At 38.8% G+C, this 15029-nt stretch overlaps 1 protein-coding gene across 1 annotated transcript in view; it reads left to right on the top strand.

Moving 5' to 3' along the window:
* Positions 1-304: 304 nt before the first annotated feature.
* Positions 305-15029, top strand: part of tesk2 (testis associated actin remodelling kinase 2) — a 28199-nt gene continuing 13474 nt past the window's right edge. Inside the window, exons 1-3 of the mRNA XM_086076385.1 lie at positions 305-702; positions 10538-10851; positions 11969-12094. Of these exons, the coding sequence (XP_085932511.1) occupies positions 10729-10851; positions 11969-12094 (249 nt within the window). The 5' untranslated portion in view covers positions 305-702; positions 10538-10728. The remainder of the gene's footprint in view (positions 703-10537; positions 10852-11968; positions 12095-15029) is intronic.

Below are 15029 nucleotides of genomic sequence, written 5' to 3' on the forward strand. Positions count from 1 at the left end.
AAATAATATTATAACGGATATAATAAGTCAGTCATGTGTAAACATGGGTATATATCTACTTTTTCCTTTTGAGCTCTCTCGGAAAACGTACTCAGCAATGTAGATAAACTGAAAAACGCAAAAAAGAAATATATATATATTACCAGCGACACACGGCGGTATATTATCATTTAAAAAATTGAAAAGTAATAGATTTATTTATTTATGTATTTACTTATTTACTTATTACAATCGCACTAAGGCGCACATGAGAGAAAGGCCCGATTGGCCGGCGCGCCTGTCACTCAAAGGTGGGCGGGGTCGCTTGGAGCGAAAGAGGGAATGGGGGACAACACAAGCGACGATTGAGCGAGCTGTCAAACGGCAACCATCTCACTGAATTATCGCCGCGGGCGGAGAAAAACAGCGAACATGCCTCCACTGGTGGGAAGGAGAATATTTTAGAGGGAGAATTTGTGCAGCGCCATCTTTGCCAAACGTGAGGGTGACGGGCGGGGGGGGGGGGGGGGGGTGTACGTTGTAGTTTAGTAGCGCTAGCTAGCCAACGTTTCGGCTAGCTGCGGTTTTGTTGACAAACGAGCTAAGCCAGCGAGCTAGCTTCCGATTCTCAGTAGGAGTTTTGACTTGATAAACGCCCCTTTTTCCCCTTTTTCCTCGCTACGGAATTACGCAGCATGAACTCCACTCGGCCAGTCCAAAAAGGTACGCACACTGTTGAGTATGTGTATGAGTGTGAAAGCTGAAACTTTTATTTCCTGTCTGCCGTCATACAACGACAACTTTTTTATTATTACACATTTGTGTCGCGACGCACTGACAAAAGACGTTTACTAAGGTACTCTAGTTAATAAGATTGCTTCCAATGAGTCCCCTTTTTGGCAGCCTGAGCCGTCTGCGGGCATCTCGATAATAAGTCTGCTGACCCCCGCGGAGGCTGCTCGTTAATGTTGCTGGAGCAGCCGCCGCGGAATGACAGCTATGCCGCGTATCGTTGCACTTTGGAGCCAGATGGTCATCGGATAAGCGGGAGCTGCTGCTGCTGTTCGCTTGTTTGAATGTCACCTTGCTCAGGTATCCTGCAAACGTTGCCTCATGATAGACGTTTGGGCTGAGCTTCTCAAACGTTTTGAGTGCAGCCAGCTACTGAATCTGTTTCCATGGACCCACTCATAATTGTAATAGAGAATTGGCAAAAGTACTCGCAGCATGTTTAAAAGAAAAAAGACAAAAGGACTCTGGTACAAGTAGAAGTACTGTACTGAGTAATTCCTTAAGTAAAAAAATAAATACAAAATTCTCTTTTTTCTTTTTGGCTTTCATAGTGCTCGTACTAAGAAGTTCAGGCTTTTATGCCATCAAAACAACATGTTCCTGGTGGCGAAAGTATTCACACTCTGTATGGAGGTAGAAGTACAGATACATTGGTGAGAAGGGTGGTAAAATATTTAGACTAGAGCTTCTCAAATCTTTTTGAGTTCAGGGACCTCTTAACGCTAAGACATTTTGCCAAGGACCCCTTCATAATCATATTACCAATTAAACATATCTGGAGGTGGAAAACATACTCTGTCACTTGTACTCAAGTCAAAATAGCAGTACAGGTATTTGTCTAAAAAGACTAACTTCCTTAAAGTTACAGTGTGTAAATAAGTGACCACTAGATGTCACTATAGCATAGAATGCAGCCAAAACGCATGCATTTGATGCACGCACACTACGGTGGCTCAGAGATACCACAGTCCGCAAGCCTACCACCAATTCTTATTTTGCGTAAGCGGACGAGCAACTCGGCGAGTGGCAGCGACTTGGCAGCCGGTGTGAAGCCCGGTGAGCGACGCCAAAAGACGCCTAACGAACACGTTATGCTACAGGATTGGCCGGAAATTATCCAGTTGACATCAAACATTGGAAAGAAAATATTAAAGATGTAATTTAATCAACAAAATGTACGGACCGAAATTGTAAAAAGGTAAATAAACCTAAGAATATAAACGCAAGATATATTGAATAAATAATAAAATAGATTGAATACATGATAAATACAAAAATTAATTGCCTGAGATGTGACAAATATTGTCAGTTTAGAACGTTAATTGTTCCTATTATCGTTAAGACTTTTTTTTGTGATGTATTGTGATTGTGAACAGCTAAAAAAAGAAAACAAACCGAAGTGAATTGCGCATTTCGTTAGCGCTGCGTTAGTGACGTCACCGGCAGGCACGAAGGCGCTTCAATCTATTTGATTATTTCTTCAATTTTAAAGTATCCTGCTTTTATATTCTTGGGTTTATTCACGTTTTTACAATTTTAGTCCATACATTTGGATATTTCAATGACATCTTTAATCATTTATTTCCAATGTTTTACCGTCAAATTTTTATCATATAACTTTATTGAACAATTGTAAACGGACAATTTTCAGCCAATCCTGTAGCGTGACGTCATCTGTAGTCGACCCCGATACAATCTAGCAGCCCGATCACATCTAGACCTACGATTATATATATTTATATATATATATATATATATAAAAAGTATTTTGATATTGACCTTTTGCACGTGACGTCACCGCCCTCATGGGAACGCCCCCTCGAGGACACTGGACGGCAAAAGAGCCACTTGCCTGAACCATTGAATCTCGTACAGCGTAAAGTCCTTTATCTAATCGATTATCTTATAAAATGGTCATATCTTGCTGTGCGGTCGGTTGTACAGACAGACAAAAGGAGTAAACCAAATGTTGCTTTTTATCACATACCTACTAATGAAGATAAAGGACGTCGATTGATAGAAGAAATCACCAGAGAGGATTGGCAGCCCGCAAAGTATTCACGGATTTGCGGCGATCATTTTTTTGCGAGGTTAGTAGATAAATGTTCAGACATTTTACTCGTAAACGTACACTCTAATAACAACGGTGTCGCATTACGTGTTTGAAATCACATTAACGAGCCAGATAGTTAGCGTCCACTCCAACTGCACGAACACACAGCTTAGTTTTAAAATATACCTTCTTCAAAACTATTAAGTGCATTTGACTGTTTAATAATGTAGGATTTCTTCTTTGTGCTTGGAGTTTTTTTACTCTGGAGCCGGAGTCATATTCATGAAACTGCTGCATAGCTTGCCACTACGATAGTTATTTGTTCCATGCTAGTAAGCATAGTAACATAACATCATGACAGCGTTTCAATATAGAAAATGTAAAAATAAGTCAGTTAGAATGATAAACAAGTTTCAGCTTTGCATTACGAGGTATATTGTCCCCCGGTGTGAGCGTAGCATCTCGTCCCAGAGACTCAGCTAGCGACAAGCTTTTGAATCAGCAAGTCTGCGATTTGATTGACTTGGTAAATACAGCAGACGACAGAAGGTAAGGGGCTGTTTTCAAACTAGCGATCTCCAACTAAAGTAAATATCGCGTTCTGTGAGTCCCAACTATATGTGCAACTTCGACTGACAGGCGACCTTCGGTTGAAGTCATGGATTCCATAGCTCTATGGGCAATAATAACTTTAAATTTGTAAAATAACAGTCGCTAAGTCACAAAGTCGCTCCGGGTCGCGTCCACTTCCATTCAACAATCATTTCCTTCCGCCGTCCGTCATAGGCCAGTCACGTGATTACGCGACGTCGGTGCAAATGGTCAATAATAGAGCATATTTGTTTGCATATTATTGAAATCAATAGTGTTTTTTTTTTAATTGAATTATTAGTTCACCACTAGGGGGCACTAAAGATTTCACACTGTTGCTTTAAGGGTGCATTGTGCAGTTCAAAAAGGTAATATTAAAGCTTTTTCTACATCATGCGTACTCCACCAATGCCCCGATGAGTGCAAAGATATCGGACTTTTCTTCTTCTTCTTCCTTATCTTCCCTTCAGTGTACAGTGTTTGGGGCAAACACTCCAGTTTCTTGGGGGTGGAGGGTGACATCATGCTTGTCCCCGCAGACAATTAGTGTTAGCGTATGAAACAATTGGGATGGAAACAATAAGAGGCCAGCTTCGAGCACAGCCCAAACTCCAGCTCAGACTACAAGAAAAATAAAAAAGTTTATTCGAACGCACGTACTCGCACGTGCAACCACATGCACAAGCTTGACACATAGGTTGCAGTTACGCTTTAGGCCAGAGGTGGCAGTCGCGAGAAAAAAAAAGTATTAAACTCCACAAAGCACCTTTTAAGCAAAAGACGTCAGCATTTCCCAGCATTTTATTAGCCCAGCGGCCGACCAGGCTTTCCCCCCACCATGCTAGGAAGGAGTCCGTATAAAAAAAATGAATGTCCAAAGTCTGGGATTATTTCACACTTAAAAAAGAATATAATAATTAATAGGATAATTGGCAGTCCTGTGGCCAACAGAAGGATTTAATCACATTTGAAAGTCCTTTGTCCACAAAACGCAGATCAATTCGCTAAAAGTGTGGAAATTCAAGATGCTACACTAGTCGCATTAGACTTAAGTCCTTTGTTCACACAAGACAGCGCATTTGCCATAAATCATTCTTTTCGCTGACAACATCAAACAATTCAATTTACGTCATTTTGACATCATGTTGTCACCCGCAGAGGTTACAGATGTTTGTTCTTAAATGTAGGGAATGAAAGTCCAAATGTTTTTGCGCTTCGTTATATTTTTCCACTCCTAGTTTTCCTGAAAATGTGTAAAAATGTTCCTTAAACTCCCGAGTTTGACCTCCAGGGTAAGAGGGCCCCCAGACGCCTCTCTCGAACACTCCGCCAACAGCCATCGTAAACATCGCTTGTGTGTAGTTTATTGCTGACAGCCTCTATTGGTGTGTAATCCAGTGGGGCACATCTGGGTGGTGTAACTATGGTCTACTCAACCCCACCCCACCCCCAGGCCGCTCCCTTAGGACGCCCATCTGGTTTGTGCTAACAGGCCGCATTTTACATAGCAGAAAAAGAAAAACCCACTCCCTTTTTCACCCCTCTGCTTCCTGTGGTGTTTTCAATGAGGGATCTTCACATATGTACAAAGGGTGTAGTTATAGAGAGCAAATATAGAAGCAACATGCGCCTTTTTTTTTCTTCTTCAAATAAGCGTGAGGCGGAGCGCCCGTTCATACGAATGATACGTTTTGTATTTGTGTTGTGATTATAGTAAGGAAGTTGGCAAAAGACGAGCAAAATATTTTTCCCTTTTGGAAAACAATAATAGAATTAGAATTTTATGTACCTGACATGCAGTCATTGTAGCATTTTAACATTCCTAATGACCGTGTAAGTTTACAAAGAAGCTAATTTTAATGCATTAAATCAAACAAATGAGTATGAATGTAATAAAAAGTTATGGCTTGTGCATCGCACGATTTCTTACCTCAGTTTAAAATGAAGTTAATCACTCTAGAACACCTTAAGCAGCAAGTGACCATGACGAGCTATGTTAGCAGTTATCAAACTTTTCGTAACTTTACAGATAAATTCGAAAAAATGAGTTGGCCACTTGACTGTAAAACGCAAAAAAAAAAAATAATCGATCCAAATATTGCCATTGATAACAAGTGACGACACATAGCAGCTAGCCAGTCAATAACTAGTTAGGTAGCACTAGCCGCTACTGTTAGCAGTTGTATGCAATCATCAAAGCCTTTCTTTACTTTAACAGGCAAGTTAAAAAATAAGTTAATTGCTATAAAATGCTAAATCGATAAAACTCTCATTGATAACACGATGACAAGGAGCTAGTGAGTCAACAGCGATCTCGTGAGTGGGTAGCAGTAGCGGCTGACCTTTAGCAGTCATCATCTTCATATCACGTTGTTCATCTCTCAAAACCACATCTTTGTTCTCCAATGTTTTTTTAAAAAGCTACCAACAAAGTCAAAGAAAAAGGCTACATCAATACAGCTACCTTTTGATAACAAGTGATGACACAAAGCTAGCCAGTCGACAGCTTGCTACATAGCTCGAGGGTAGCGCCAGAAGCTAATGTTAGTGGCCAATGTTATCTTCTTAGTCTTCTTGTAACTTCCAGGTCCTTTTTTTTAAAATCAGAAACCACCACTTACAAGTCAAAGGGAAAATATAGTTAATAAAATGTTACCTTTTTATAATATAAATATAGTCAATAAAATGTTACCTACGATAAGTGATGAATCATGGCTAGCTAGTGGCTGGCTTTAGCAGCTAATGTTTATTAATATTTGTTGTCATGTTAATCCTTTGATGCTCACTGAACTAAGCTCTCGCAATGTATTGGGAATCTGGTATGATGAACTCAAGTTTTGGTGAGACTTTTGAGGTATATTTTTGCCTGTTGCTTGTATTTTATTTTTTATTTTTTTAGCAGGACCCTGAATGGTGGTTTTAGGGCCCTGTGAAAACAAGATGGAGGCCCCTTCCCCCCAAATACAAAGGCAGTCAATTGTGGTACGTTTGTGTGTGCTGCTGCCCGCCGGCTGTTTCCAATCAAGATCAAATTTAAATGGTAATTGCCATCTATTCGTGGCGGCGTTCAAAACAAGCGCGCCTCCTGCTCGTCTATTCTCGCCGGTAAAATTAGAGAGCCGAGCTTGAGGCCTGGCACGGGCCACTCGCGTTTTTCTTGGCACAGTGGGACTTTTTGTCGGCGTTTGAAGCAGACAGAAAACGAGAGAAAGAAGGGAAGAAGGGGATGAGGAGCCTTTTAAGGACACTGTGATCTCATGAGTCATTCAGCGGCTGCGATGACACGTTAATAGAACACAACAGCCGCCGTTTTTAGGTTGTGATCTTATAACAGCGCAACTTGGCTTCGCTTTGGTTAAGGCGTCGTTTCTTGACTTTGATAGGCGTTATTTTTAACGTAGCCGGAGTGCCTTACACTATTAAAATACACAATGATGAGCGTTCACGTGCGCTGGAAAGAACTCCTCGTACTTTTGAATTATGCAAATGACATTATTGAATGATAAGCATGAGATCAGACTTTTGGTAAAAGCTGTTGAAGCACTTACTGGGGCTGCATTACACTATCATGATCTAGATGGAGATGTATCTGGTTAGTGTTAGGGTCGGGGGTTAAGATGATGTTGCTGAATGAAGAGTGAGGTTGGGGGGGTTACAATTGTGGGTTAGCGGTTAGGATGACACTTTTCTGCAGACTTGGCATTAGGGTTAAGTGTATGTCTCTGTAAAGTTTGACTTAAGGGTAATGTCACTGGAGATTTAAGATTGGGGTGTAGTAGGGCAGTGCTTCTCAATTATTTCTTTTACGGCCTCCCGGGAAGAAGAAAACATTTTGTGTCTTCCCCCAATTCTCCGCGACGACTATCGGTAGTATCGTTTGTAGGGCTGCGTTTAAAAAAAAAAATCAAATCGTCGATGTCGAATTGATTTTCATTTTTGAGCCTGATATTGATTTATAAAACCATCGGTTATTTTAATATCTCTTTTTTCCTTAAATTCATATTAAAAAATATATAACTTTAAAGGCCTTTTTTGTTTTGTTTTTATCTTAGGATTTTCTTGAAATTTCTTGAAATAAGCCATTTTCTTACACTTATGAAAGACCCGACTTATTGCACTTTAGGACAATTCGGAATCATTTTCATTTATATTCACAATTATTGAATTAGAATTCTGAAAATATTTTCATCTCATCCTTGCGTTGTCAATGTTTGCGTAACACTAAAGTGATTATAACATGTGTTACTTTCATTAATAAACTAAATCATTGAATCAGTTACTGCATCCGCAAATTTTTATTTGAAATTTAATGTTCATGGTGTTTTTATCATGTCCTTGATAGTTAAGCATTGATGTTCCATAATTAATTAATATCGATTGAATTGAAATTAATTGAATCGAAAAAAATCTAAATGGAATCCAGCTGAATTCTTGAGGAAATTTTAATCGATACCCAGCCCTAATCTTTTGTCTAGGAAATTGTTGTAAGTACACCTCTACATAACATTGTATCCTTATCAACACCAAAGAAAAAGAAATCCCTGATAAATAAATGTTTATGCTGTTTCGTGAGGATTTGTTCACTGCAGTTCATATCTCCTGCTCTGTGCTGTGTGTACGCATGCTTGTTTGCACCTTAGCCACTGCCACCTACTGTAGTGGATGTGCAGTTGCATTAAAAAAAAAACATGTTCCGTGGGGTCACAGAAAGACTGGGTTAAGGCCTCTATACACCAATCCAACGTTGGCCAATGTGATGTCGTCTACCACCTGTGGTGTCTGCGTGACCGTTAGTACGTCGCGCCATAAAAATGACGGAAATGCACACAACAACAAAAACGACGCCGACAATTAGGTACCTTCGAGGCGGGATCCCTATTCGTTATTGTTTTAAAAAGACAAGTGGAAAGCTCTTTACAGGGGCAGAATATAAAAACGTAAACAAATGCGTACACTGCCTATAGTTTGGCTTTCATTATTCAATCGACATACCCTTTAACGGTGACGTCATACAAATGCTGGTTTGTCTTGAAGCACAGCGACAAATTCATCTTCTCGATCTTCTGTCCACACCGACATTATACGTCCAAAATAATGCAAAGGGTGATCATGTGCAAAAGGCGTGAAAGGTTTTCCGTCGCTTGATATGCAATTTGTCACGTCCTGATCTTGCCCCCGTGCGCCGATTCGCTAGTTAACAGTCAATCAGAGCGATCAGATGTCACGACGGGCCGATGAATTGGCCGAAAACACCCCTCAGACGTCCGTCAACAGCTCCAACGTGACGACGGTGATTTATACATTAATCAGACGGCGCATACCGATGCCCAGTATATGTTTCCGGTAGTCAGGTGTTTATTTTGATTGTAATTAGCTACAAAAGCAAAAAGATCAAAACATGTTATAAAATTCTAGTTGATCAGTATGACCTCATCAAAGCTATGACTAAAAATTCATCAAAATGACGACTTAACTCGTCTTGCCACTGCAAAAGATGTCTTCTTAAAAGTGTACTTGGCTGGATTGCATTACTGTCTCACATGCCAAACCTTTTCCTGTTTACATTCTTGTGACCAATAAGAGAAGAGAGCGCTTTCACTTGGTTTGACATGATGAATTTAATCTCGCTTGAATTTTTTTTTTTACCCTAGTGTGAAATAACCCTCATCAAGGATGGAAAAACATGCTATCATGTCTAATGTCTATTTCCGAGTCTCATTTTCATGGAAGAACTCATGGTTTCTGGAAAAGGGAAAATATCTATTTAAGTACAGTATTTATGATCCAAGATAAATGTGACCCTTTGCCCCTGCAGAGTTCCTCTCTCGCCGACGTTGTTAAAAAACGGACGGCACAAAGGTTCACGTCACCTGAGAGCCATTTTCTGACTAATCTCCGAACAATAACCTTCTGTTACAGCCGTTACGCTTCGGAGCTTTATTTAGCAGTGCTCGTGAGAGCCGCTCCACTAGTCCACTTGATATTTCTGGAAAATAAATCTGAACGATTTGCGGGCCTTGAATCGTATGAAAGAAATCGTTATAAATATTGTTCTTGAGAGAATCGGATCAATGGAAAATTCTATTAATGGAATCATTTTTAAAAAGGATTGTTACAGTATCAGTTTATAGTCTTCGAATTGGATCCCGAAATCGACGGAACCATACAAAATTATACTAATCAACTCCGTTTATTTTTAGTTTTTGAATCAAAATTGTGTTACATCACATTGTTCTGGAATCTAAACGATTTAGATATCATTCTGGAATCAAATTTGTAACCATAAAAAAACAAACATACCTATGGGCTTGTTTTTTAAAGTAAATCGCTGGCGTCGGGCCAAACCCTCATAAGTCACAATTTGGTAAAATTCAAAAATCTATACTATTGGTCAGTTCTCACGTGTGGTTATTATTTTTTACAAATTATTTACCAAACTTAAGCTAACGATGCAATATTAATGATTGAGCAAACATGACATTTTGGGCGTCTCCTGAAAAGTGAACATTTTGGAAGTACAAGGTTTCGGCTTGACGCCAGTCAAATGTTTTGACAAAAGTGAAAGTCACAATAACTATGAATCAATAATATTTAATTCCGAGTTATATCACATTGTTGTAGTTAAACCCAAACTAGTCCTTGAACTGAATTCGACCCATGGAAACTGTTACTAAAAGAAAAATACATATATTTTTTTAAAATAAATATTGCTCACATCGTTGTTAAATCAAATTGGAACCAACCATAGAAAATTATACTAATCGAATATGTTGAAAAAAATACATTGTATTAAATTTGATTGTACTCCATCATAGACCTTGAATCAAACGGAAAAGAGTTGCATTGTTCTCGATCAGACAAATTCCATTCTTGGATCAAATCCTAACAATGCAAAATAATATTAATCACACTAATCACTGTATTTGATTTGTTCTCAATTTGATAGTCTTGGAATGAATCAGACCAAATCACCTTGTAATGCATTGTTGTCAATTGATCCAAATATCGTTTTTGGGTCAAATCAGAACCATGGATAATGAATCAAATTGATCAAAATGATTGTGACTGCACTGATTTTCTAGTCTTTTGAATGGCATCTCATGGCGTATTAATTCTGTGTAGGTATCCACCGGCTCACCTCCCAACATGTGAGAGCCCCCCCGCCTAGGTGGACCCCCCAAACTGTGAGCGGCCGCCGCTGAGCCCTCCTCGGCACGTCGACAACAGTCCGGTGCTCTTGTCATGTGGGTACAACACGGAAGAAGACTCCCGTTACCCCAACTGGTCTTGCCGTCTTTATCGTCGCCATCGTCATGGACCGGAATAAACGCAACTCTATCGCCGCGTTCCCCACGCGACCCGAACGCCTCGCCGAGGACAGAGACGGTGTCGGGGGGCTAGGGCTGTGCGAGATGGGCATTGGACCGCCATCGCAGGTCAGTCAGACAGTCAGTCCATCAGCATACGTAGAGAAGATGACATGGAATCTGTGTTTGGATAAATACATTTTCACCCCTTTGCACTAACTATGTTTAGTGTAAGTGTAAGTGTATAGTGTAGTTGCCGTAAAAAATATTTCTCCAAATAATTTTTTGCTTTTAATCCACTTCTCTTTTTTTTTCCTCTTCCCCAAAAAGTTCTTTATTTTTATTTTTTAATCAAAAATTCAATATTTCTGAAAAATTTTCAGCCTTTTATTTTTATTCACACTTTACTCAATTAAAAAAAAATAGAAGCGTCACCCAAGTTTATGCTTTATCAGATTTTTTTTCTTTATTCCCCAAATTTCTGAAATTTTACTTCTTTTTTTTTTATACAATTTATTGTGAGTTTTTTTTTTTTATCCTAACAACTTCTAAATAATAAAAAAAAATCAAATTTAGTTGCGATTTTTTTACCCTTACAAACTTCTGGAAAAAAAAAATAATAATTTGTTGATAGCTTTTTGATTCCAGCAACTTCTGATTTAAAAAAATAAATAAATGTATCTCCAATTTTGTCGGGAATGTTTTAACCCCAAATACTTCTGAAATCTTTTTTTTTAAATCCGATTTTGTCTGAACTGTTTGATCCCAACAACTTCTGAAACTTTTTTTTTTCTAAAATCTGAAACATTTTCAAAGTTACTGCTTGTCCTCAATAATTTTTTCTCAATTTGTGTTTATTGAAATTCGGCAATCATCTGAAACACATTTGTACTTTCCCTCCAAATTCTGTGTGATTTATTTGTATCATTCTTATTATTATTATATGTGTGTGTGTGTGTGTGTGGGGGGGGGGTCACTTTTTCATCATTATCAAAATCTCTGGATTTTAGTTTATGCAAAAAAACAACCAAGCAAATCTTTTAATCCAAATTTTCTTGTTTTATTATTTCTCTTAAATCCCAACAATTTCTGGAATGGTTTTAATTTAAAATTTTATTTTCATTTTTTTGCCAATACACAGGCATTTTCAGTGGACGGCCACAGCATAGTACAGAGATAGAAATTTAAGGACACGATGTTGGACAAAAGTACTTGACTGTTGCTGAATTGTGAATCTCTCTTCCAGGTGGGCAGAATGTGCCCTTGCCCTTCATCCTACAGGGCCCTCATCAGTGCCTTCTCCTGCCTTACTCGCCTCGACGACTTCACCTGCGAGTGGATCGGCTCCGGCTTCTTCTCTGACGTCTACAAGGTGGGTGGGAAATTGACTGTGGGAATTGCTTAATGGTTACGCAGTAGGTCTTTAAAGTGTAGAATTATGTCAAACGAAGCTCACGGTCATTTGTGATGTTTTGAGGTCAAGATGGACGCCAATCACTTAAGAAGCATCACACAGGAGGGGGTGGGCTGCTGTTAATGCTGTCCCTTATTCCCTTTAGCCATCAGTCTTGTGAATGGCAGTCACGCGAGCATGAGGAGTATGAAATTAGGTTGGCATGTCCATCATATATAGGCTTGCAAAAAAGTTTGAAGAACCCAATATCTAAATGATTGCTTTGTAGAAGCCATTTTAGCGTCATTTTTGGCGTATTTCAGGAACTCCTCCAACTTTTGTCTAATTGCTACCTGATTTGAACTGCGTAAAATAGACCGATGAGTCAATATCACTAAAATGTGCCTTTGAGGCTTCCCCGTTCGACCAAAAATTTGAGATTTTCCACGGGACTACACGTTCATTGTATTAAGTAGATTTTATGCTTGATCACGCAACCACACAATGTACACACAAACAGCTGAACTTGCTGACAGGCTGGACATTTTTGTTTTGGGCTAATGTCACATTTGACACATGTTGGACCTTTATTCGCAATATGATTCAGTTAGCAAGCTGACTATGCTGTCAAACAAGGTTTTTACACCAATTGATATTTTTTTATGACATGTAAAGCTTGCCAACATCCAGCAAGGCTAAATTTTCTATATGATTATGAAAATAGAATATCACTTTCCCCTATCAAGTAACTTGTTGTGGACTATAAAACCATGTAAAAAAGAAAAAAAAATTCACTAAATGCACACACTTTAGTTGGCAGAGCAGTGTGTGGGTAAATTACATACATCCGACTCAAGGAAATACATTTTAAGAGACTTAGTTACCATGATAAAGATCAAGAGACTTTGATATTGACCCAGATGGGCGCTGCAATTTTTTATTTTATTTTATTTTACTTTACTTAATTTTTCGAATATGGTACCCAGTTTGTGGGGAGGAAGAATTGCAGTGAAGTTGGAGAACAGGGAAGAAGAAGGGGGATGTAAAGTGTGAGGGATAGGGTCGGGGGCAGGGAAGTCAGAAGATGAACATTGGGGGGTGGGGTCCTTCGGCCGAGTGGCCATCTGTTGTTCCTGCTGTCCTGTCAAGCCAAACCCCCTCCCTCCCTTTTTTTCCCCCAACCAGTCATGCTCACATTAAGAATTTAAGCTAAAACTGTATAATCGACTATATGGCATCTATCCTCTAAGATTAAAATGTTGATTCATACATGCATACATCATTTTGACACTGCAATTGTACATAATTGCTGTCTTGTGAGATTACCACAAAAATATGAAATAATTTAAGGGTTCGTATCATTATGGAAGTGCCTTTGGTGTCCTCATCAGAATCACTCAGTCATCATAAATGTAGCAGATTAAAGAAATTCAGAAGTTTTTCGTTTTATATCTTTTTTTGTTTGTTTTACATTCGAGGATTGTGTCATGTCCCTCATGCTGTTATGCTAACTACAGTGTGTGCAAGAGGTACCAAATGAAGGCCTTAGTTAATTGTTCATGTTCTTTGACAAAGCGAGCCATTTTGATGATGTGTATTCTATATCCTTTATCATTTTGAACTTGTATTTGCTGTGTCCACCCTGTCATTATCAATCAAAACCTTATTTAAACATGCTGCGTTTTTTATGAATGAAAACTGCAGCAAAGTGTTGTAACTGTAATAAAGCAACAGGAACAAAACAGAACAAATATTAAAGGGTAAAAGTACCACTGATTGCTACACCAACTATATGCACATGCTATTCTATTTGTGCATTTAAAGACACACAGAGCGATAAAATACAAGAGAAAAAGATTAATAAATTAGAGATAGACCGATATTGTTTTTTCAGGGCCGGTACCGATATCAATAATTAGTAGTCAAGGACGCCGATAACCGATATTTGGAGCCGATATTCATTTCCACTAAAAGGGAATGTATTGGCATCAAAATTTGAAAAAAATACAAACTCCAGCTCTTAATTTTTTTGAATTTTAAAGCGTACTGGGATAGGCTCCAGCACCCCCGTGACCCTAGTTAGGGGTAAGCGGTTAAGAAAATGGATGGATGGATGGATGTCTATTGAACAACATTTAAGGTTTGTAAAATATTTGGATTTTTAATTTTTTTTTATATCTCAGTCAATTGACATCTTTGTTTTAAATATCTAACAAAAAGTTCTGGGATCTCCAAGGGGCCGCAGCATGTTTTCAAAAGTTAAATAAAAACGTAAGCAATTGTTTCCTACAGTAAATAAAGTATTCAAAAATTTCAAAATATCTGAAGTATAATATTTTTTTTACTTATCTCGGTTTTAAGTTCAAACAAAAACAGAGAGTGCAGAGAGTTCCCAGGGTCTTTTTAAATGGATCTATTATCGGCTCTGATTCTTCAAAATGGCCGATGCCGATATTAATCAAAATGCTGAATATCGGCGCTGATAATCGGCCTGGCCGATAATCGGTCCATCCCTAGAATAAATTAAACAAGGAAGCGAAATAAGGAACCCTAATTATGCTATATAGAACAGTAAAATTGATAAAAGTTACTAATTTCCTTATGTTTACTTTCAGAAAAGCTCAAAGTGACCCGACAAATTGTTAACTGACATTGGTTTTCTTAAGTGTGTATGAGGCCACGTGGCAACATCCTTTGCACAATGATGCCGTTTTATAATGCAGTGCTGCCTGAAGGGTCGAAGGTCACGGGCATCCAATGTTGGTTTTTAGGCCTTGCCGCTTAGAAGTCTCCAGTTTTTCGGAATCTTTTGATGATGTTATGGATCGTAGCTGGTGAAATCCCTCAATTACTTGCAATTTTACATTGAGAAACGTTGCTCTTAAGCTGTTGGGACTATTTGCTTACCCGGGGG

Source organism: Leptonotus elevatus, chromosome 1, assembly GCF_054856555.1.
Source record: "Leptonotus elevatus isolate MCC_2025b chromosome 1, RoL_Lele_1.0, whole genome shotgun sequence".
Taxonomy (NCBI): domain Eukaryota; kingdom Metazoa; phylum Chordata; class Actinopteri; order Syngnathiformes; family Syngnathidae; genus Leptonotus; species Leptonotus elevatus.